General features: G+C 37.5%; 1 protein-coding gene and 1 pseudogene across 1 annotated transcript; one reads left to right on the forward strand and one right to left on the reverse strand.

Moving 5' to 3' along the window:
- Window positions 1–3890: 3890 nt before the first annotated feature.
- On the forward strand, window positions 3891–4829 carry LOC124097323 (olfactory receptor 1J21-like; annotated as a pseudogene).
- A 7464-nt stretch (window positions 4830–12293) lies between these two features.
- On the reverse strand, window positions 12294–13235 carry LOC124097375 (olfactory receptor 1J1-like). Its single transcript, XM_046451825.1, has one exon. The coding sequence runs from the start codon at window positions 13233–13235 to the stop codon at window positions 12294–12296; it is 942 nt and encodes a 313-aa protein (XP_046307781.1).
- Window positions 13236–25870: the final 12635 nt, after the last annotated feature.

The raw sequence follows: 25870 nt of genomic DNA on the forward strand, positions 1-25870 counted from the left end.
CTAAGATAATGCTATTCTTCCCTAGTTCTCCCTGCCTTATTTTGAGTTAGCATTCACATATTAGAGAAAACATTCGGCCTTTAGTTTTGTGGGATTGGCTTATTTTGCTTAACATGAAAATCTCCAGCTCCAACCATTTACTGGCAAACGCCATAATTTTACCCTTCTTTAAAGCTGAGTAATATTCCATTGAGTATATACACCACATTTTCTTTATCCATTTATCTACTGAGGGACACCTAGGTTGGTTCCATAGTCTAGCTATTGTGAATTGAGCTGCTATAAACATTGATGTGACTGTGTTGATGTAGTATGCTGAGTCCTTTAAATCCTTTGGGTATAAATCAAGGAGTGGGATAGCTGGGTCAAATGGTGGTTCCATTCGCAATTTTCTGAGGAATCTCCATACTGCTTTCCATAGTGGTTGCACGAATTTGCAGTCCACTAGCAATGTATGAGTGTACCTTTTCCCCCATTTCCTTGCCAACATTTATTGTTGTCTGTATTCTTGATGGTTGCAATTCTGACAGGAGTGAGATGAAAGAGTAGTTTTGATTTGCATTTCTCTAATTGCTAGAGATGTTGAACACTTTTTCATATATTTGTTGATCAGTTGTATTTCTTCTTCTGTGAAGTGTCTATTCAGTTCCATTTATTGATTGGGTTATTTGTTTTTGTTGTTGTTGTTGTTGTTGTTGTGTTTGTTTTGGTGTTAAGCAACTCAATGAGACCTTGTCTTTAAATAAAATACAAAATAGGACTGGGGACCGGGTTCAATCCTCAGCACCACATAAAAATAAAGGCATTGTATTGTGTCCATCTACACCAAAAAATAAATATTTTAAAAAATATGACTGAGAAGGTGGCTCAGTGGTTGAGTGCCCCTGAGTTCAATCCCTGGTACCCTCCCCCCCCCCAAAAAAAAAAAACATGGAACTAGAGATGTATAGAACGGATTTTGGATTGGTATGGTAAGGAGTTGAGCAAGAAGCATAAATTGAAAGGTTAATTTTGGTATTGTGAGAAACTTAAAGCAATAGAATGTGGACACCATGGTGATAATGAGACGTGTGTCCCTTCACTCCTTTGCTCTGAGAGTGTTAGAGTGCCCCTAAAATAGCACAGGGTCCAGAAACTAGATAATTTGGGTTAACAAACTCATCCTCTAGATTGGAGTCTTATGGATTTAGAAACACATTTTGCCCAATGTGAAGAGAGAAGTCAAAACACTTTGTGAACCACCAAGTTTCTAATACCAGCATTTGTGTATTATCATTATTCCTCCAGGGGCAAACTCTCTTATGGCTGCTTCAACAAGAAGTTCATTCCACAAAGGAGCCAATTGCAATGAAGTCATTATATCCTGTATGTAATCTGTAGTTGGAGTAGGAGTTTTGATGCTGAGGTCCTCTTATAATTTATGAGAACTAACACCTATTTCTCAGTCTGTGAACCAGTGTGTATTGACATATTTTTTTCCTTTGTTTCTGAACTGATAACTCTTCAGCTTGTTGCAATGCAATAGTGAGCTCCACCTGTTTCCCTGAGCTCCATATCGTCCAGAGAAAGATGAAAGAACCTTTCCATGTTCTGTAGCTGAATGTATCTGTGCTCATTGCCTAAGGATCCATGTCAGGGCAGGTATAAAATTTACCTTCAGTAATATGATCATATGTGTGTGTAGGGGGGGGTGTATCTGGAGTATGTTAGAATGTGACAGACAGCTCCATATAGAGTAATTTATCTTCATATGAGTCTCCATCCAAATTTTCAGATGATAAGGTGAAACCACAATTCCATAAAGAATAATTTATCTCAAACTTATCCTTCATCTACTTTTTTTTTTAAAAACACACTGGAAAAATGTACTTTCTTTGGTTAATCCTTAACACATATTTACATATTAAATCTTATTGGGTTAGTTTTTTTTTTCCAAATTATGCACCCAACCTCTGTAACTTTCTTCATCTCTGCTTCCAAAATCCAAGTGTAAACATGTATTATATGATACCTAAACTGCTGCAGTAACCTCCTTTTCAGATCCCTGATGACTCTCGTGCCTTCCTATAATCTTATCTCTATCCAGTAGACAGCGAATGGTTTACATGGTTAATCACTTCCTGTATAAATTGATTTTGTGTGTGTGTGTGCTGTAGTGCTTTGATGAGAATAGAATTGAAACTTTCTATTGCTTCAGAATAGGCTTTGTATTTCTATTACTTCAGAAAAAGCCTCTGGCCTGTCACCATTTCTCCAGCTGCATGTCTTTCCCAGGACGGCCGTAATCTTGGCTGGTTCTGCTCCTCAAGTGCCCAGCCATGCCCTCTCCAAACACTTAACTGAAGTACCTGCCTTTGTAATCTTCAGATTACAGGCTCTCATATTCTGGGCTAATTGGAAAGAGCACATAACAGTCACATTTCCCATACCCAGTCTCTTGTAATCAACAATCTATCAAAATTATGAATACACATTCCCTCCAATTCTAAAGTAGGAATTTGTCCTACGTGTATCTACATTGCAGTGTAAAATGAAATATGGAGATTGTTATTTATTGTAATCTTATTGGTAATAACAAAACATTAGAAACAACTTACATGTCCAACAGAGAGCTATTTGCCATTGTCACTGTGACAAACTGTTAGTAACACGATAATCAGATAACTAACTATGTAATTCATCTCAAGTAACATTAACAAAAGTTTTAAACTAGTGGGCTAAAGGATATAGTACTTTTAAAGGTAATTTCATTCAATCAATTTGGGACAACTGGTACATTAATGTATACTTTAGGTAATCCCCCAAATGGGTTGTAAGATAGTGGGACAACTCCTCACTTCAACTCTCTAACATGTTTAGACTGAATAAAAGTTAATGGATTTCAGATTCTATACTTAGGTAGGTAGAACATCATATTCTATTTCCTTGTTATTTGGTGATTGTTAACAAAAATTAGTTTAAGACCAACAGACCTGAGGAGAGGGAGAGGGGAATGATAACAAACTACAAGATGGTAGAAATACAGGCTGAGATTAGTTAAGAACTGCTGGCATAAAAATCAAGGTGAGGAACTACAAAAAGGAGAAGTTATTTTTTGTTTATGAGGAAAAGAAATGAAGAACTTCTTCTGGGTCCATTCAGGATGTGGCTAGAAAAGGTGATCATTTCCTGGCATTTCACAGACTTCAAAAAGCAAGATTTGGTTTAAGTTGAGGGAATACACAAAAAAGGAATTTGGAAGAGAAACAGAATGTTTCTCCATGTGCTATGAAAATTCATTTAGAAAGGTTGAAATAAGACTAAAAAGGGTAAGTGGGAAAGAGTTTTCCTGAAGAAAAAAATTATAGATGTATTTCAAAGTATATCACCAGACATCTAATGTTGATTGAATTCATACCCTTGAGGCCCTTGCTGCTGCATATGATTTTTCCGCCAGTTCTCCAGACCCAGATACCTTGCTGATTCAGATCTCCTCATGATGTTCTCTAATCTTGATCCAAACCATGGAAATAAAGCATCAGCAAAAAGGTGCTTCAGAACCTGGGAAGGTTCAGCCGGCTCAACAGACCCTTAGACATCTTCTACTATAGTCCCACTGACTGGTTTCTTCCTCACCTTGCACCTAATTATCTAATCTTGGATTTCCATCATGAATTCTTGGACTCCTCATGTTTGAACCTGGTCTGATCTGATGATGATTCAGATGTTTCATGGTTTCTGCAAAAGATATTGTGTTGGTTCTCAGTGAACAAATAATATTCTTTATTCAGACTATCTAGCCATAAATGTGGCAAAAGATTAAGATATTCCTTAATATACACATATTGACTCATTTTGCTTTTCATTCTTTTCTATTTTCATCTATTCTTTGCTTTCAGCAAAAGAAGAGCATGAGGAGGGATAATCAGAGCAGTGTGTCCGAGTTCCTCCTCCTGGGGCTCCCCATCCAGCCAGAGCAGCAAGGCACGTACTACGCCCTGTTCCTGGGCATGTACCTGACCACGGTGCTGGGGAACCTGCTCATCATCCTGCTCATCAGGCTGGACTCTCGCCTGCACACCCCCATGTACTTCTTCCTCAGCCACTTGGCCCTCACTGACATCTCTTTCTCCTCAGTCACGGCTCCAAAGATGCTCATGAATATCTGGGATAATCCATCTCATATGCTGGGTGCATTTGCCAGGAATTATTTTAGGTATTGTTCACAGATCTTGACAACTTCCTTCTGACCTCGATGGCCTATGACAGGTATGTGGCCATCTGTCACGCTCGGTAATATACCACCATCATGAATCAGAACATCTGTTTCTTGCTTATAATTGTGTTATGGATTTTGTCCTTTGCCAATGCCTTTTTGCACACTCTCCTTCTAGCCCGTCTGTCCTTCTGTGGAGACAACACTGGTCACCACTTCTTCTGTGGCCTCTGTGCCTTACTTAAGCTGTCCAGCTAAGACACATCATCAATTAGTTGGTCATCCTCACTGTAGGAGTTGTGGTCATTATCCTGCCACTCATGTGCATTCTCGTTCTTATGGCCCCATTGGGGCCACCATCCTGAGAAGACCCTCCATCAAGGGCATCTTCAAAGCCTTGTCTACATGTGGCTCCCACCTCTCTGTGGTTTCTGTGTACTATGAAGCAATTATTGGAGTCTACTGTGTCCCCTCATCCAATAATACTAATGACAAAGATGTCATTAGTATTAATGTGTCTGTGTTGTACACTCTGGTCACCCCCATGCTGAATCCCTTCATCTACAGTCTGAGGAATCAGGATATGAAAGGAGCTCTGAGGAACATCCTCAGAAGCAGAACATTTTCAGTGTAATATGCTTTATGTTCTCACTAACTGCATATGAGACCCTATTAATCCCATGTGTGCACCCTTTTCTTTCTGAATCTCTTTTCTTAATCAATCTTTAGATGGTATTTTCTTTTCTGCCAATGTTTACACTTTGAATTTAGTTATTCTGTGTAATGCTTTGTCAGTTTGTCAGACTTGGGAATATTTTTACAGATATACCTGAATATTTTTTTCTCGTTTAATAGCATCCTTTTCTTGTAAATATTTCAAATTTTCACATAGTCACAGATTTTGGTCCTTTTTCATTGGGTAGTCCTCTTCCTTTTTTATCAAAATTTGTTTCTTAAGAAAACAATTGTATTTATTTGTTCAAGTAAATTCATGTTTTTATTTTTGTTTTTACCTTGTCATATACTTGGAATTTATTTTTGTGAATAATCTTAATCATTAATTTAGTTTATTGTTTTTATGTTTTTTTTCTTTTTTAATTGATGCATAAAATGATACATATTTACAGGGTATCATGAGATGTTTCCATTACATATACACAATGCATACTTCTCCATTTTTTTAAAAAAAACAAAAGCTATCTAATTTCTCAAATATTTATCAGTTCTTTTTGGTGAAAACTTTCAAAGTCTCTTCCAGTTTTTTTGGTATATGTATAGCATATAATTATCTATAGTCACCATATTGTTCAATAGAATACCAGAATTAACCAGTCTAACTTAGTATTTATTGGCCAATCTTCCCCAACTCTCTCACCCTGTTCACACCAGTTATTGTAATCTCTTAGGCATTGTCCAATTTTTTTTTAACTTTGGTTGTAATGATGGTGATTAGACACCCATTTTTTTTTTGCCACTCAAAAATGAGAATTTCTTTCCGTAAATGAAGAGAAAATTGTTCAGATAGAATCCGAACAGGTATGAAGTATGACCTGCAACTTGACTAGGGAGGATTAAGTATGTGTGAAGAATAGTAGAGAGAGTGGAGGTTTTCTCCTGAAAAACTCCACTTTCCAGGAGTTGTTGTGATTGTGGGTGATGAGTCCATTCTGGTACGGGGCGTGCAGCATTTCAGGGTGTGAACAGAAAATAACCAGGCAGGAAGTCAGGAAGTACAGGCAACCTGCAGTGAGCTCAAACAGGTGTTTGGTGTAGTTGAATCCAGGTGTATTTTCTCTTTCAACGTACAAAGTTATTTCCCTGCCCAGCTGCGTAAATGCCATCCTATGTTTCCATCCCAAATGGCAGTTTTGTCTTTAGTCATGGAGAAACTGCCTGTGGTCCAAGCAAGTGCTTAAATGTACTTACAAATGTACTTATTAATCAATCACTGTGACAGATATTTCCATGGCTATTATTTCAATGAGTTGTAGTAATTGATATGAAGGAGGAAGTTCAAGTTAAGGGGGATTTAATAACTAGGCCTATGCTAGTTGGTGGAATTGGAACTCAATCTACTGAGGGTGTGAGGTCAAATCATACAACTATAAGCCAATTGAATATTTTTCACATTTCTGTAATATTTTTGTCCATTTCACTTTCATCTTATAATAATATTGAATTTGGATATGAACAAAATGACATATATAAGATGTTATATGCGGTTTAACTATAGCACATATATGATGTATTTTTCCTTATAAATGTACATGTGTTAATATATATAAAATATATGATCATATTTTAAGTAATAATGTTACCAAGAGTTCAGTCCTTGTCCTGGATGCCAATTCAATAATGAGGACATGGTTTTGAGGGGAAAGAAGGTTTATTGCCTTGCTAGCAAAGGAGAAACACAAATTCTGCCCATTAGGAAGTACAGAGGGTTTTTAAAGAAGAGATTCATTCTGGTGAGCCCTGGAGAGAGTTGTGACTCACTTGTTAATTTGAGAGATAGCCTTTCTTCGATCTTCTGACACTATCCCTGGAGTCTGAATTACTTGGTTCCTGTGGTGGGTGTGTGCTCAAAGATAGATAACTTGGCCTAGGATGGGAAAAAGGAAATCCACTTCCTTAGCCATAATGGCAGAGCAGCAAAGGCTATATAAAAGCATGAGGGGGACTCTCATTACAATAGCATTTAAATACTATTACAATAGTATTTAAAGAATAATATTCATTCAACATCATTCACCTTTAAATAGGGGAAAAAAGCTAACAATGTGTGGAAGCTCCTCTGGTCTTCAGCTATATTTTCTTTGCTCTTGAAGGCATCCAGTATCTTGAGTATTTTCACAAATTCTTTATTTTTCATTAGAATTTTAATACTTCTCTATCGATCCTTCAATTCTGTCTTCTCCAAACTGCACAAAAATAAAATAAGACCGTATTTACTCTGTTGAATTTTTCTTTTGTTGTCATCTACTATTATCCCTGTGAAATCATCTTTATATTTTCATATTCCACTGTGATGCTCTTATCTCCTCTATTTTCAGGACCATTTATTTTCCTTTGGCTTTCAACATTTTTCTATAATTATCATGCTGCTACAAATATTTTTGTAATGCATCCTCTGTGTAGATTCAAGGGATTCTGTAACACATACACACATACACCAAGAAGAAGGATAACTGGATTGTAGACCATGTGTATATCTAATTGAACTATCATTGCTAAACTCTCCTACAAAACAATTACACTATGAAGACAATATGATAAGACTTCATACTATATGATCTCAACTGTATGACATTTTGGAAAAGGCAAACTATAGTGATAACAAAAATATTAGTAGTTGCTAAGTCTTTGGTGCTGGGGAAAGGGAGGGATGAACATGTGAATCAAAGAGGATTTTCAGTGTAGAATTTTTTTTCTGTATAATACTATAGTTGAGTACTTCTCACTATAAAACTGTTAAAAAACAAGCAAAGGAAAAACCTGTAGTGAATTCTAATATAAACTGTTCATGCTAGTCAATAATAATGTATCCATATTGGTTCAATTATACTAATTGCACTATATCAATCCAAGATGTTAATGGGAGAAACTGTGGCCAGTGGCTGGGAAAAATACATTGTGAACCCTTTCTGATCAATTTTCTATGAACGTAAGCCTGCTCTAAAAATAGTCTATTAATTATAAACAATAGTGATTTAAATCTGTATCCACAGAGTTCCTATTACTTTGCCTCTGAAACAATACTCAGTATTGACAGAAGATTTTTTTAATGTTTTCCAAGTAGTAAATATCAAATTGTACCTCATTGTGCCTTTACTTTCTCTTTTGCTTATTATTCATTAAGTAAAGCATTTTTGCATATGTTTACTGGCTATTTGTGTCAGATATGGCTATTACTCACCCAGATTTCATGATCTATGAATTGTCACTCAAAGATAGCAGTTGTATTTTCTTACAAATCTAAGACTAGGTGACACAATGGAAGAGAATGCTTGCTATTTCCTGGCCAGATTTTCAAAGAAGCAGATTTCCTTCTCTATTGGATGGAAGCAGATCACCTGCTGCCTCAGAGATAATAGAGTCTGGTTCCTGAATTAACACACAGGGAAATGCCTTCTGTCCAGTAGGAGAGTCACAATGGACCATTAGAACAACTATCATTACCCTTCTTGCACAGAATTCCTCTATGTAAAACTAGGGTCATTTCTTTTCTGGCTTTTGTCTTTATCTTTTGCATTGTTGAAAGTTTTCAAATAACCTGAAAATTTATTCCTTGTTCACTGTTAATTATAAACATTATGCAAATATCTTCCATTATTTAAAGATAGTTACTATGTTAAATATTATCTACTGTCTACCAACACCTTAATTTTAATGTGCTTGGAGTTATTCATGCATCAATTTGCTATTTTTTTTTTTTACTTTAAAGTGGATCTTTGGGTAAGTCACCCTGAAAAGGGCAAGCATTCTGATTTCTAGTAAATAAGGGAGAGATGTGCCATTGGTAAGTATTCAGAGACTGAGGAAGAGGAACTCCAATACTTTTAAATGTATTTTTTAGTTGTAGATGGATACGATACCTTTATTTTGTTTATTTTTTCGTGATGCTGAGGATTGAACCCAGTGCTTCACACAGGCTAGGCAAGCTCTCTAACAATGAGCCACAACCCCAGCCCTTCAGTATTTTTTGACAGGGAACCATCTTATATTTGATGAATTCCCTCTAGCACAATTTGCTACAGGTATTTCAGCAATAAGAGGCTCAACCCTATGATCTTGCTTTAGCATAGAGTTACTGCAAAATAATAGCCTACAACATGGCCAATATGTACTATAGTATCATTTTCAGAGTAAATGCCTTTCAAATGCAGAGATATTAATACCAATTCAACACACACACACACACACACACACACACAGAGAGAGAGAGATACAAGTACTTTATATCTAACAGCTTATGTGTGCAAGACATTGTCTAGAGTCAGGAAGAAGTTTGTAACTTTGGAAAATACAAGTCAGGTAAAATCCTAGAGTAAAATCCATGTCTCTAATCAATACAATGAGAAATTGAGCTAGATGTCATCAGAAGTCAGAATAGTTGAATATCAGTATTACTTGCTTTGATCACAATTCAGCAGGATGCAGCTATTATAGCACTTGGAGATTTCCACTGCCTGATAGGATTTTTAAGTTGGCATTGGCTAGGAAACCATGTGCGTTATAGTGTGGTTCAAATCAAGTATATCTGAATTTTTTAGTGTTTTCATCCATGCATTATAGTTACACATAGTGGCGGAGTTCATTTTCACCCATTCAGACATGCAAAGAATATAACTTATCATCCCAAAATCAAATAACCCAATTAATAAATGGGCATATGAATTAAACAGACAGATCTCAAAAAGAAGAAATACCAATGGCCAGCAAATATAAGAAAAAAATGTTCAGCATCCTTAGCAGTTAGGGATTTGCAAATCAAAACTACACTATCTCACACCACTCAGAATGGCAGTCATCAAGAATACAAGTAATAACAAATGCTGGAGAGGATCTGGAGGAAAAGGAACACTTTTACAATGTTGGTGGGATTGTGAATTAGTACAACCACTGTGGAAATCAGTATAAAGGTTCCTCAAAAGACTAGGCATGGAACCACCATATGACCCAGCTATACCACTCCTCAGTATTTACAATTCCTCAGATGAAAGTCAAAGGGAGATCAGTAGAGGAAAGGGACCAGGAAGTGGGAGGGAGGAAAGGCTGGAGGGTTATATTGTCCAAATTATATTGTTATGCTGTTGTACTTGTATCAATATGTAACAACAAATCCCATCATTATGTACAACTATAATGCACCAATAAAAAATTGGAGGTAAAAATAATTGGAGGTCCAGGAAGAAATCATAATGATATTTTATCTCCTATTCACTCATTTTTCTGAAGTCCGATTGCAGTGACTGAGCCCATCCTCTTGAAATGGAGTGGGGGTCAGAACAAGGGGTCATAGAATGTGTTTCCTTGATGGCCACTGTATTAGAGGTTTCGCCTTTTCTTGGGTTGGATGGTGGTCAAAACTGACTAGTTCTGCTGTGTCCCCTCCAGGTTGGGGATATTTAGAGACTTCCAGACAGCCTTCTCATGCATCCACTGCAATGTGGTTAATCTATATTTTCTCCCTGTGGACACTCCTCCTCAGATCCCCTCATTATATAATGCTGTGCTCCATACAATTATCTGTCTCAGAGTCTCTTTGGCTTTCTTAAAGCTCTTTTCGGGCAGATTTAATGGCTTATACCTGTCTTTATCACACAACGCACCTGTGGTATACAGGAAACTTTTGTTTAGTTTTGGTTTATTGCCCACTATGATAAGAAATGAAAATAGTTTCTGAACATATTTCTCTTGTTTTCTCACCCGTCCTTTCTTCTCATTTCTTCTTTGCAATTTCTGTTGCTTTCATAAAAGCCAGAGCTATACATACCAAACTCTTTAAATGGTTCTAGTCCACTAGCTTCTCCTGTTAAGCTTGAAATAAGGAGGAAAGTACCTTCCTTCCTATTGGGAGGATGTGGAGCTTCATCCAAAAGCTCCCTATTACAAGACCCTCTCTTGTTTCCAACTTATAAATATTTTTAGACCCACATTAGATTGAGAGGCTTAAGAGTTATAATATTGATTATTTGGAATTTTCTATAAATATCTTCACTTTCAACTTTACTATTCTATTTCAACTTACTAGACTATCTCATCTATTTTATTTTGTGTCTATCAAAATGTTGTCTCCATGGAAACCCTGACACATGATGCTCCCTTTTTCTGATCACCAGGACAAGATGGAATTTTGTGTGTCTGAATAATTCTTGTTTAAGACTCAGGTAAAGCAATACATGCTCTGGGAAGTCTTTAGTATCCTCCTACACCAAGCTGTGCTACTTTTTCTTCCTTTGATTTATACTGTTCCATATAAACTATTATAGTCCTCACTGAATCACTTTGGAGTCAGACAGCCAACACTCAAATCTTCCTTTCACTAACAGTATGGTCTTGGGGGTGTTTGTCACCTCTTTGCACCTGAGTTTTCCCAAACTATGTATTTGAGTTGTTGTCAGGATAAAATTAGATGATTTTACCTCATATGAAGCCTTTAGATCAGTACCTGAGAGATCCAAGGTGACTTTGTCACTGAATACCTGTATGTGTTTGGGATAAAAGAAGTATGCACTGTATTCCTGAAGGACAAGAAAGCAGTAAGTGAAATGAAACCTACTTTGAAAGTTCTAGGTTTCAGAGTTCCTGGATGTCTGGGTACCTTTATGATAGGGTAGCTATATCTTTACCAAAAAAAAAAGGAAATTTTCTTAGAAATGAACGTGTGAAAGGTCAGACACATTTTGTAACAAGTTTTAAATCTGCAGAAGGACCAGTTCTGTTGCCTTCTGTTTAGTGATACCAGCCAAAATATTTTCCAATCCAAATATTAAAAAAAATAAAGTCCTACAAAACATATTCTGCTTTATTATTTTCTTCAACAGGTGCAAGGATATTATCAGCAAAGCATTTTGAAAAACAAATGTAGAGGAAAACAAATGAGTTATATTTTAATAATTTGTATTTATATTTAGAGGAAACAAGATCATCCTGCCCACATCCTGAACAGGCAGTGGATATGGGGTTCCCCTCAGTGGAATGGGCTGGCTGAGAAATAAAAGCTAGGAAAAATAGGACAACGAAAAAACCCACAGGACACAGAAAATAATTTCAAAAATAGGGGCAGGACAGGCAAGCCCATCATATGGATCAAGCTTCTATACTATGGCAAAATGGAGTCTGCACTTCCTTTATTTATATCAGGAAATTTCAAAGTCTTCCATAGAATGTTCTTCTGCAAAAAAGTTAAAGGTGGGCTGTCTAGTTCCCAACAGGTTTTGCTCATCTGCAGAATACTATGAGGGATCTTCCTAATAGATTAGAGATAAAGGTCACGTGCATTGGGCAATCTATTGCCACAGGAGAGCCACGGATAGCCAAACTAGATCCCCCTGGCTACCCTCAAGATCATACAAATGTTGTCAAAAGAAAAGTCTCAGTTGGAGAAGTATGTCTTCTTACTCAGGAGTTTGAATAAGGCCCCTTTCATGTCTTTATTTCTCAGGCTATAAATGAAGGGGTTCAGCATGGGGGTGACCACTGTGTACATCACCGAAGCAATTATGTTATTGTCACCGGTGTTGCTGGATGAGGGAAGAAAATAAAGACCAACAATTGCCCCATAATAGAGAATCACCACTGAGAGATGGGAACCACAAGTGGACAGGGCTTTGTAGATGCCCTTGGAAGAGGGAACCTGGAAGATAGTGAACCCAATACGACCATACGAAACCAGGATGCACAGGAATGGAAGCATGATGGCTGCTAACCCTGCAGTGAAGATCACCACCTGGTTGAGGGAGGTGTCTGAGCAGGACAACTTAAGCAGGGCACCAAGGTCACAGAAGAAGTGGGGGACAATGTGGTCAGCACAGAAGGACAGCCGGGCCAGGAGGAGGGTATGCAAAAGAGCACAAGCACCAGCAATGACCCAGGACACAGCTACCAACATGCCACACAGGCTCTGACTCATGACACTGGTATAATGTAGAGGGTGACAGATGGCCACATACCTGTCATAGGCCATTGAAGTGATAAGAAAACTGTCTAAGTCAGCAAAAAATATGAAAAAATATGTCTGTGAAATGCACCCTTCATAGGTGATGGATAGGTGCTGGGTCTGCAAGCTCAACAGCATCTTTGGGACAGTGACAGATGAGAAAGAGATGTCAGTGAGGGCCAAGTGGCTGAGGAAGAAGTACATGGGGGTGTGCAGGCGAGAGTCCAGCCTGATGAGCAGGATGATGAGCAGGTTCCCCAGCACCGTGGTCAGGTACATGCCCAGGAACAGGGTGAAGAAGATGCTCCACTGCTCTGGCCAGATGTGGAGCCCCAGGAGGAGGAATTCTGACACAATGCTCTTGTTCTCAGACCTCATACTTATGTATTAATGTGGGGGTGAGGTACTGGGGAAGAAAGTTGAAGGGAAAAAGTGTAATGTCTTGGAATAAGAAATGATGACTATGGAATAGAGTGATAGAGATGATCTTCTGACTTAGCAAGTGTCTTCCATATTTTCTTACATTTACCCCATATTTCACTGCAAACATGGTAGAAAATAATGTAGGTGTAGGATGTATAACCACTTTCTTTCTTGTCTGGTCCCAGTCTCTGTAAATGATAATACTAACAGTTAATATTTACTTAATAATTTTCCTTTTACACTATTCTAACAACTTAGTGTAGGGCTGATGTAGTAGTCTTAGATATAGGAGCTAGGTAAGTACTGTCATCATTTCTACAATCTGAATGCCAAAATTAATTTTTAAAAGGAATTCTAATCTTTTCAGTGTCTCTAAAGTAGCCTATAAGCGATTTATTTCCCAGTCCAAGTCAATATGAAAATATCTATCTCTGTTATTTAAAAAGAAGGTAGGAATTCACTATAATACATCAAAGTTTATTTTAAAGCTATTGTGATTGCAGTAAATAATGTATTTTTACAAAGAAAAACCAATAAAGCCTAGAAATGGATAGGTCTATAGTGAAGATTGACAGTTGACAGAAGTGGCATTTTAAATCACTGAGAAAACAGAAAAGAATGGATTCTTCAATTCATGGGCAGTTGGCCATCCATACAGGAAAAAATACCATTATACCTGTGTCTCACACCATACACAAAAAGTCTCCGATGGATTTAAAAAATTAAATATGAGAAATAAAATTGTAGAACCAATAGAAGAATATACCATACCTTAAATTTATGATCTTAGAGTAGAAACATAATTTTTTGGTGTGAGGAGGTGGAGTACTGGGGATTGAACCCAGGGGTTCAATAACCACTGAGCCACATCTCTAATTCATTTTATTTTTTATTTTGAGACAACTCATTAAGTTGCTTAGGGCCTCACTAAATTGCTGAGGCTGGCCTCAAACTTGCAATTTTCACGCCTCAGGCTACCAAGTTGTCACCCAGATACACTTTTCTTAATCAAGACCCCATAAAACAGACAACATAAATCCAAATTAGTTTGAGTGCATTAATATAAAATTTCTGAACTATACCACCTCCAACACAATCCTGTAAAGTTAAGAGACAAGCTACACACTGGAGAATATGCCCCAATCAGCAAAAGGTTGATATTCAGGATGCATATAAAATTCCTAAGAATCAATAAAGAAAAGACAAAAATTACAATAAAATTTAGCAAAAAGGCTGGGCATGCCTATTATCCCAGAGGCTCAGGAGGATGAGACAGGAGGATGGCGAGTTCAAAGCCAGCCTCAGCAACAGTGGGGTGCTAAGTAAGCTAAGGTCTCAGTGAGACCCTGTTTCTAAATAAAATACAAAACAGGACTGGGGATGTGGCTCAGTAGTTGAGTGCCCCTGAGTTCACTCCCTAGTACCAAATAATAATAATGATGATAGCAAAAATGTGAACTAGAAATTTAAATAAAATGAAGTTCATATGACCAATAAACATATTGTAAAGAGTCTAAATGTAAATGATAAAGGAAATGCAATTTAACACAATGAAGTGCCATTAATAAAAATTTTAACTAGGCACCATGCATGGACAAGCATGTGAAGAAAAGAAACTCACATGTTACTGCTAAATATTTAAATTTGTTCCTCCACTTTGAATATTTCTTATAAAGTTGAAGACTAATTTTTTCTTTGATGTAATAATTTTTCCACATATCCCCTAGAAAAAATGCTGGTTTTTCCTCATAAGGGAGTAGATTACATTATCTTTTGCAACTTTATAAGAGTGAAGTATTGAAACGACTAATTGACTAATACTAAAGAAATAGGTAAACAAATGTTAACTTACCATATAATTCTATCCATCAGTAAAACTTAGTGAACTCTGCATTCCATGTGTCTCTATGTTCCCTGTGTCTCCTTTATAATTAAATTTGAGATAAAACAGATGCAAAATTCTTGCTCACAGTGAAAGGAAGAGTGTAATTATGAACCATCTCAATCTAGTAGGTGAAAATTCATGTCAAATGTTAACTTTCAGGAACTCTAGCAATGCAGCCAATGGTTTCATATGCAATTTAGGAGCAGAACCAGAATATTTATGAACACTTTATAATTAGGTCTCCCAGAGTCAGGTGGAAAATTATCTACTGCTTAGCCATATGAGCAAAGTCTTTGTGCACAGACTAAAGCCTGACTCCAGAGTTTTCACTAATTTAAGAAAATGAGTGCTGAAAAACCTCTCTCTAACTTTCTTGAGATTCTTCAAATTATCTCAATCAGTTTTTTTCTCATTTTTTTTCTGCAAAACTACACTTGTGCAGCATGATTTCCTGTACAATATTTTCTCTAGTTGGAATTTTAATGTCTTTTTTTCCCTTGATGAAAAGATTTCAGATACCTGGGAGAGAAAGAGCCCCACAGCCAACACCTTCAGTGAAATGACATGGCCGAGAGCAGTTGATTTGGGGGCACTGGGGTCGAATAGCAGAACATGGGCACCAGCTGCCTCAGAGTGAGCAGGGAGAGGGTTAAGATTACAGGCAGGATGAAAGCAGAGGCTATAGACATTGAATACAAATTTACTCTCTTCCCCATTGGAAAGACTGAAATAGGACAAGGCTGGAGAAATACTTGTGTTGCTAATAAAATCTGATAGAGCAATTTGCTTTAGGTACTTTTCAAATACTATTCACTTGTCCCACAACCTTTCAACATAAGCATTCTGATCCTCATTTTAGAGAGGAGGACACCAGGACTCAGTGATGAAACTCACCCAATGTTATAGCATTAGTCTATGTTGAGCCGAAGTCTATCTGACCTGAAAGACTATATTCTTCCAACTATATTAAATGCTCTCATTAAATATATGGCCCAGTAAGACAGCACTTGCTGCCTGGGAGCACTCAAGAATTTCAAGAAGTAAATCTGAGAATTTATGAATGAATCAAAATCTATGATTTCAAGATTTGTGCCTACATGATAATATCAGTGATACTGATAATAAAAATTAGTATTGTGAGTAATACTATTAGTGATTATAAATATTATTAATACTATAGTATTATTGGTATTTATTATAGATTATAATATTATTAAAATTAGGAATGAAAATAGTATCGTTCTTATTTAACCAATTGGAAATTAGGGCTTAGAGTGTGTAAGTAATGTGCCTAAAATCATATATTTTGAAAATGATGGGAATATCATTCAGTCCAGATTTTTCTGATTTCAAACCCATGCTCTTAAACACGGGGCTCTCTTGCCTCTAGAAGTGTATTTTTCACAAAAGAGACACCTGTATATACAGTTCCTCATTAAGGAGAAGGTGAGATCTGTAATTTCCCAAAAGTCTTTGGATAGAAGGCTTGATTAGATGATTAGGGGTAAATAGAGAAACTAGGATACCAGCTACTTCATATAATGACAACTGAGCATAAAGTGGAATTTTTAGGACTTCAGGACAAAACCAGAAGACCCTGGCCAATGTTTTTCCTGGGCTTCCTGATTTTCATCAATAGAGAAAGATTACAGCAACTACGGTACCCTTTCAGTGGAAGGAAAAATTTTTTTTTAAATGAAGTGAATTCATGAAAAGTTTATAAAATTTCTGAAAGTAGATTATAGAAAATTATACATGGTCATATTTATAACTATTTGTAATAATGCAGGTCATTATTATTATTATTTTATTTTTTAACCTGGAAGGGTATGCTCACAGCTGAAATGTAGGTCAGATATTCAGCAACGTGTGACATGAAAAAAGATAACATTTTCCTGGAAAGTTCAAACCCCAAAGAATTATCATTATTATGTCCACCCAAGTTATCTGAGAAGGTCCAAAGAAATTATATACAGTGTACCTGGCACAAGCATACATGTGTGGACCATTACCACACATGCACGTGCGCGCACACGCACACACACACACACACACACATTTCTGAATGGAGACTATAAGCATTGCCCTTACCTAGCTCAGTGAGAGATAAATTCAAACACTGTCACCTCCATGGTTTGAACTAATTTTTCATTTTCTCTCCAAGAGACTTAGACCTAGGATAGGAAGATAAGTCACAAGCTCAGTTCAGACATGGGGAAGAGGAGCAGTCTTTCCTTTTTGCCGCCTCTAAGACAATGACAAGGGGATCCCTCTTTACCAGCCAGATCAGGAACCCAGGGGACCACTGCCACAAGTTTCTGGTGAGAGACAATTAGGAAGTGATTGCTGTGGTTCCCTAACTATTCCCAGTGCCTTTCCCAGATACCAAAGACAGCCAACTCCTTTGAGAATAAAAATGTAAATAATTTTTATTACTTACAGATTCATTTATTTATAAAGAATTTTAATATCTTATTTATGAACTTATTTAACAATGACAGTTCTTGAGGTGGGTAGTTTTTTCCCCATTTTGTTGAGTTTAAGAATGGCTCTAAAGAAAATGGCCAAATGTGTTTTCACACCCAAATGCATCAACTTCAAGCCTAAAGTCTAGTTTTTGTGCCACGATATTTCCTACAACAGTGGGCTCTGTAGCATATGGGCTTCTTCCTTCCCCCATTTAATTTGGAACCAGGAAAAAAAGTTTCTACTAGGCCCTGGGGAATAAGCACTTATGAAGGAGTAGAGAATTTTTTTCCTACAGAAACACTTGAATACATGCAAGAATTTTTTTGGTAGTTATGTGTCATAACTAATTAGTTATAATAATTAATTATGACACATTCTCAGGGTCATGGAATATTCTTTTGACCACATGAGTATAAGAAACCTTCAGAAAACGAGTACATTCAGATTGTCAAGAATAGAGAAGAAACAGAGATTCATGTGGAGGAGATAGCCTTTTATTCACTATTTCTTTCACTCATCATTCATCCATTTTAAATACTAATTAAAATATTGTGTATTGACTATGGCAAGACTTTGTGAAGGAGAGTGAGTAAAGATTTGAAAAGCACAGTTTTTTTTTTTTTTCCTCTCCAAGAGCTCCCAATCCATTGAGCAGGATGGTCAAAGTGGTGTGTGGCAAATGCTGTAATAAAGGTGATGTCTGAAGGCTGTGGGAGGGCAGAGAAGGGGCATCAAACTCAAATTAAAGGGATAAGGCAAGGACCTTGTGTAGGAAGTTAAAAGGAGGCAGATGATGAAAACTAACAGAAAGTGCAGTGGAGAGGAAGGACATGTAGAAGGCAGAAATCAGGAATACAATAAGACCAGGAAAAGAAAAAGCATGACAGATTTGAAAAATATCATCACAATAGCCAAACTATGGGACCAACCCAGATGCCCTTCAACAGACAAATGGATCAACAAAATATGGTATATATACACAATGGAATATTACTCAACCTTAAAGAAAAATGAAATTATGGCATTTGCAGGTAAATGGTTGGAACTGGAGAATATCATGCTAAGAGAAATAAGCCAGTCCCCCAAACCAAAGGCTGAATGTTTTCTCCAATATGTGGATGCTATTCACAATAAGAGGGGGGGACAGTCTAGGGAAAAATAGAGGTAGTTTGGATTAGGCAGAGAGGAGGGACAGGAGGGGAGAGGGTATGGCATAGAAAGGATAGTAGAATGAATCAGACATCATTACCCTATGGACATATATGATTACACAACTGATGTGATTCTACATCATTTACAACCAGAAGAATGAAAAATTATACTCCATTTGTGTATGATGTGCCAAAATGCATTCTACTATCAGGTATTACTAATTAGAAGAAATTTTATAAAAAATAAAGTTAAGATAACAAAAATGTATAGTTCAACTAGGGAAAAGGTTCACGATGAACCCAGAGAGGTTAGAAAAAATGAATCATGCAGAACCTTTCAAAAGAATATGCTCCTTACCCAAAAGAAAAGGGAGAGCCCTGAAAGGATTTGATCATAAAATAAAGGGTTCATATTAAAAACCATTCATGTAGGTAGTGAATGGATAATGAGTCTGTGTTTGCAGTGGATAAAAGATATGTCAGAAGGCGGGGCATGGACTCCTGGGGGGCAAGTCTAAGCATTTAACAAGGTCTGTTTAGGGGGTGGCCACAGTCATTTAGGTAAGAGATTATGAAAATCTGTCTCAGGGAGACAATTAGAATTATATTAAATCCTCCTTCAAGGTCAGGATCTAACTATGGTAATTTTACGTGCACTGATTTTTATAAAGCTGTAAAAAAAATGAAGTGAACAGAGAAGATAAAAACCTCTATAAACTCATAAATCGAACAGCTAGTATGATTGTGCTATTCACACAGCTGGGGGACACAGAAGGAAAAAGAGATTTGAGAAGTTTTAATACATTGAGAATGAGGTATCTATTGGTTATCCTTTTTTAGAGAGAGTGAGAGAGAGAGAGAGAGAGAGAATTTTTTTTAATATTTATTTTTAGTTTTCGGAGGACACAACATCTTTGTATGTGGTGCTGAGGATCGAACCCCAGCCGCACGCATGCCAGGCGAGTGCGCTACCGTTTGAGCCACATCCCCAGCCCCTCTATTGGTTATCCTTGAGAAAAAAATTTCAAAAATTCTTTTGGCTAGAGGCAGAAATTCATGGACCATCAAAAAGAATTAGATTGCCTAAAGTGTTATATTTCTGTCACTGTGCCTAAAATATATGATAAGAACAACTTCGAGGAGGAGAAGTTTATTTGGGGCTCACGGTTTCTGAGGCTTCACTCCATGGTTGGCTGACTTCATTGCTCTGGACATCTGGCGGAAGGGTGGAAGGGTGTGGTGAAGGACAGATGCTCAGCTCATAGTAGCCAGAAAGAAGATATAATCCCCAAGGGCACACCACAGTGACCTACTTTCTCCAGCCACAACCCACCACCTACAGTTACCATCTAGTAGTACCTTCAAACTACTAAAACACTAAGTGGGTTAATTCACCGGTTACAGATCTGACAATCTAATCATTTCCCCTCTGAACCTTCCTGCGTTAACACATGAGCTTTTAGGGGACATCTCATATCCAAGCCATAACACCTAAAAAGAAAAGAAATGAGTAAGAAAAACTGAGTAAAAAGGAGATAGAGGGGAGAAGAGGAGGGGAGAAAGGAGATGAGAAGAGTAGGAAACTGAGAAAAGCTAAGAGAACAGTCGCTGAAGACAGAGGACAAAGAACATTCACAACTGAAGAAATAGCAGAGAAAGAGGAAAGAAGGCACCAAAGAGCAACCAGAGATGTGTGAGGAAAATATAAAAATATGGGGTCAGGGTAGCTAAGGGGTAAAATGATGAAGTGCTGAAACCATCCATTGGATCTCCTAATAAGGGCAATCTTGATGACATGACTAAGAACAATATCTGTGCCTGTTGGGAAAGGAACCTAGATTCCGGTGTATTGATGAATACATGGAAAATAAGGAGGTGCGAATGTGACCAGATGGATGGAGCTAACATTGAAGATTTGCTGCATGAGTGCACGGAAGACCACCATGCCTAAGACTTGGGCAAATTGTTATGAGTGATAAACCATAAGATCCAGACTGGAGAGGTAACAGAGTGAAGGCAAAACAAATTTGGGGGAAAAAATAGAATCAGAGACTAGATAGGTTTTATCTAGTGGCCTATATGCTGGGTAAAGTGGAAAGAGAAGGAATGCAATGTCTAAATTTAATATTTTATAGGTAAAGCTGTTCCAGGTTTTAAGCCACCTTAAAAAGAGTGAGTTGAGAAGAGTGAGTTCAATGCAATGGAAGTCATTGAAAAATGAGAGAAAAGAATAAAACTTCCACATTTTTGAAGGGTTTGTTTGTGCAAATGCACCCAAGTTGATGGAGAGAGGACAACTGTGACTGATTTGCCACAATCTATAGCAAAATAGCAGCTACTGGAGTTGGGTAGTTGATGATGTAGGTGTTGACAAAGTTTCTACTTAGCTCCATACTGAAACAGCTTTATGTAGAAAGATGTCTAATTAAAACAGAATTTTAAGAGAGAAAAATTACAGCCTTGTTTTCATCAGTAAAGGAAAGGTTATGTTGACTGTGATAGACATCCATTGAAACTATTATGACATAACCATTAAAAGAGATTTATGAAAAGCTTGTTGAGGTGGCTAGATGCTGTTAACTTTCTTTCCTGGCTTTTGCCTGAAATCCCAGCAGGATTCAACCATTTTGAGTTGAGAGAGTCTCCAAATCCCTTTGTTTCAAAGTTCATGAAGCTGTGTCAGTAAAACAGCATCATCACCTAGAAAAAAGCTGCCCACATAAGATCTTCACTATATCTACCACCTCTTAAACCCAGTTTTGAAAAAGGCCAACAAACTCTCAAGGTTTATAATCTAAAATTAAAATCCTTCTCTATATTGTCTGTTATCTCACCCCTAAGAATTACAAATGATAAAATAAATAAATAAATCACTTTTTCGAAGGATCAACTTCAAAGAACCTGAAGCTTTTCAAGTGTGAGACAATTTTTCTGGATTTTATGTGTCAGATTTTTTTTCTATTTTCAAGTTCATTTTTTTGGTATTTTTTTGTTTACTTTTGACTTCCTCTCCTTCTATCCCTTCTTTCCATCCTTCCTCCCTTGAAAACTATTTTTATTTGATATAACCATACCTAAGTTTGTCAGCAAAGCAATTAAACTTCAAAATAAAAGTTATATTTCCCTTTCTCTTTCCACTTTGCATTGAATAGGATCATCAGAGTAAAGAAACACAAAGTCACATCCTCTGGGCTACCTGGTGGGAAGGGCCCAATAAAAACCCTTTGAAAAGGATGTGGTTCTACCTAACTTCCCAGAGGCCAGCCAATCACTTAGCTTTCCATTTGGACCTGGTTGGAAGCAGTTTATTTTCACTCCTCCCTGACCTCAAACCAAGTATGATTAAGGCTGGGAAGGCAGAGGGCAAAGCAGAAGACAGGCCAAGAGTGCCTTGAGATGCTTTCTCTGTGGACTCATCCTCTCAGGTTCCCAGAACAAAAATGCCTCCCATAGGACTCCTTTCCTAGAGGAATCAAGGGGGGGGGGGCAATTAACTGAAGTCTGATGGATGCTTTTACCTGGAAATTACAAAGTCTACTCCCTACACCCCAGGGGTCTTTATACTTAGTTATTCTCATATTTAGATCTGGGACTGGCAAGCAGCAATGAGAAATTGAGCTTGTAGCATTTCTTCTTGATGCCCAAGAAGTGTCTAGGTTCTTGGAAACTGGTTTTTAGTTCCCACAGAGAACCTCAGGACACACTCAACCACCAAATACCCAATCATAAAAGCAGTCAAGGTCAGTAATGGGGATGAAATGGGGATGAATTTTTCCCCTCAGTAATTAATGTCTTATATATGGATATAAAAGAGGAAAATTCAGAAGGCAGACTTGGGCATGGATGAGAAAAGACAATAGGAAACAGAGTAAGAAAGAGAAAATGGGCTGGGTTTGGGGCTCAGTGGTAGAGTGAGTGCCTAGCCCATGTGAGGCCCTGGGTTTGATCCTCAGCATCACATAAAAAATAAATGAATAAAATAAAGCTATGAAAAAAAGTTACCTCATTAAAAAAAGAAAGAGAAAAGAGAGAGATGGAGTGACGAAAGAATAGAGAAGAATAGAGATATGGGGACAGAGACGGTGGAGATTAGGAGAGGAAAGAGAAAAAGGTAAGAAAAAAAGTGAAGCGAGAGACAAGAAGACAGGATGAGAGAAAGGAAAAAGAAAGAGAAAAGTGGATGAAGAGATAGAGACAGGCATTCGTTTGCCTTGGATCCCGGCCTAAAAAAAACACATCTGAACAGCACAGGATGTGAGCATTCCCAATTGTTTGAGTGTTTCAACCAGTTTGGGGAAATCCTTCTCGGCTCCCCAAACGTCTCTCTCCATGGTTATAGGAATGTTCTAATTGCCAACATTAGGGGTATTTTTCCTTGATGACAAAAATATCTCTCTGTTTAGGCAGAACAATCTGCAATACCTTAACAAACTACTGCAGGGTTTGGAAGTCTAGACGTTGAATGAGAGCATGGGTTTTTAAGGACAAATGTCTCTCCAAAGGGCCACTTATTTGGTTCCTAATGTCTGTCTGTGTAGGAATTGTTCAGATATGTCATGGCCTCTGAAACAGTAAGAGGGGACTTTAAGAGAAAGGCTCAGTGAAGAAGGATTATCAAAGAGGGGGTGGTGTAGGAGGCCAGGGTCAGGGCAAGCACAGAGGCTTTATCACATCTTGCAGAATACACAGCCACTCTCCAGCCTTGGCTTTGGGGTATGGTGGGCTGCTCGTGGATTGGCATTTTGCTGTCTGCTAAATTATCCAGCTCATTTGCAAATACAGTCTGGGGCACAGGCACTGCATCCAGGATCGCCTGAGTTTCCTGGGCAGTTTCCTTTCCTGGTAAATAGCACCTATATCTCATCCACCTGAATGATAATGATAATGATAATTCCAGCAAAGGTTAAGAAATCTGCTATGGGTCAAAATACCATGATCAAAGTATGACCATGAGCCAAGCCTATTTTATTCCAAAACCTGAGCCTTTTACCCAGTCTCATGGTGCCTTCAGTGAGGGTGGTAGAGGAGGAGGAAGAGGAGGAAGAAGAAGAGAAGAGAAAATGTTCACTCTTGGGATTCTAGACAAGGGAGGAGGTTTGAGCCTAACACTTGTAACATTTTCTTCTGATGAGTCTCAGTATGCATGTATGTAAGTTAGGATGAGGAAGCCTTCTATGAATAGAATGAAGCCTATAGAGTTACATTTTAAAAGTCAGATGTTCTGAAACCTGTCCCTGGTTTGTCTTCTGCTGAATGTTTGCTCTTGATTAGAAAGTCATTGGATGAAGAAGAGCCCCTTCTTAGCTCTCCTTTTCTTATTTAAAAAATGATCATCTTGAGATTGTTTTGGGAAATGGGGTGATTGACCTCTCCTATATGATTAGAGACAAATGCTCTTGCTGAGATAGTAACTTCATTTCCCTGTGTCTCAGGTAGGAAATCGCTTTGCTGAGTGATTGCATCCTTGTGCTGTGGAGTTGTGGAAGAACACTTGGACTTTGTTGTATATTGGCACCCAGATACCCAGAACAGTTGGATGTACCTGAAGTCATTCCAGCACTAATGTATAAGTCTACTGTTAGTGCTCTAATAAATTACCCCAAATGTCATGACTATAAAATGCACCACGAGTTTACCATCTTGCCGTTCTAAAGGTCAGAATCTGTTTCCCTGCCTGCTCCAGCTGCTAGCTTGCCTTCTTTGGCTTATAGCCCTTCCTCCAACTTCTAAACCAGTGGCTTAATATCTTCAAGTCTGTCTTTGACTATGACCCTCCAGCATCTGCTTCCACATTTAAGAATGTGTGGTTACGTTGAGCTAATGCAGATAATCTTCTTGTTTTAAAGTCATCTGATTAGAAACCCTATTTCCATCTGCAGCCTCAATTCCCCCTTGTCATGTACCTTAACATAGCCACAGATTTGGAAATAAGGATGTAGTCATCTTTGAGATCAATATACTGCTTACCACAACTGATTAGGAGATGCTGTGTTTTAAAATGATAGGAGCACCTAGGAGGGAGATGAAAACTTGGGATACAACTAAAATGTCACTTTGTTTGCCATCACAATTCATATAGGATAAGTTTTATCAAGTAATCAAAGGAAGAAAGGGGGACTAGATTGAGAAGTATTTAGAAAAATATATACCATAAAACTTGGAATATCATTTAAAATGATATCAAATTGTCGCCTAACTTACCCCGTGTTGACCATTAGACAATAAGGCATAAACAAAAATTTGCCTAAAATATTTTCCAGGAGCCAGTCTTGTCTTTGCTTTCCCAACAAGGCACTAGATCACAAAAACCATCACTAAGGAGAAGGGATCTAAATGACATTAAATGGAAATGTGTCTTTGGGAAAGTTGAAACAGAGAAGTCAACAGTGGGGAAAGCAATGATGATAGAGAAAATTGATGGGAAATGTAGAAGACACAGGTTTAAGAGGGCTGTTAAGCCATATTAAGGTTGTTACTCTCATCTTAAGATCGGTGGGAATCTTTGGATTTTTAAACTGGAGAAATCATGTTGAAATAAATATTTTTTAAAGGTCTCTTTAGTTGTAACAGAGAGAATGAATTGATAAAAATCAAGATTTTTTAGGGCCCCTTTACTTAATTGAAACAAAAATGTATGCATGTTTATGACAGCTTTTTTGAAGAAAACAATATTATGCTTTGCAGATTTTCATTTGAAAAAGCCACCTTTCACCTGAAATTTAGTAATGGATATAGAAATCAAATCTAATTGTTGCTGCGCCATGATTAATTATTTGGAATACTCCCACAGAAACTTCTTGGGGCAGTAACTTGGCAGCAATGTTTTTTCCACAATCTAATTCTCACTGGCACAGGTGCAAGAATTACATTTTGTCAGTGAACAAAAAATGCTGTCCCTCCTTAACATTTGTGATCAATAATCTTTCTAGTTCTCCATTACCAATATATAAGGAGAAATAGGTTGTTTCCCACTCTCTTGAAATAGTACATGAATCTTTTTTATATGACTGTTAAAAATGATTATTTCAGAGTTCCATTCCTAATATTCTCAACCATTCTCCATCTGGATCACGAGGAAGAGCAGC

Source organism: Marmota monax, unplaced genomic scaffold (assembly GCF_021218885.2).
Source record: "Marmota monax isolate L192 unplaced genomic scaffold, Marmota_monax_Labrador192_F-V1.1 WCK01_AAM20220418_F8-fsc00020, whole genome shotgun sequence".
Classification (NCBI taxonomy): Eukaryota; Metazoa; Chordata; class Mammalia; order Rodentia; family Sciuridae; genus Marmota; species Marmota monax.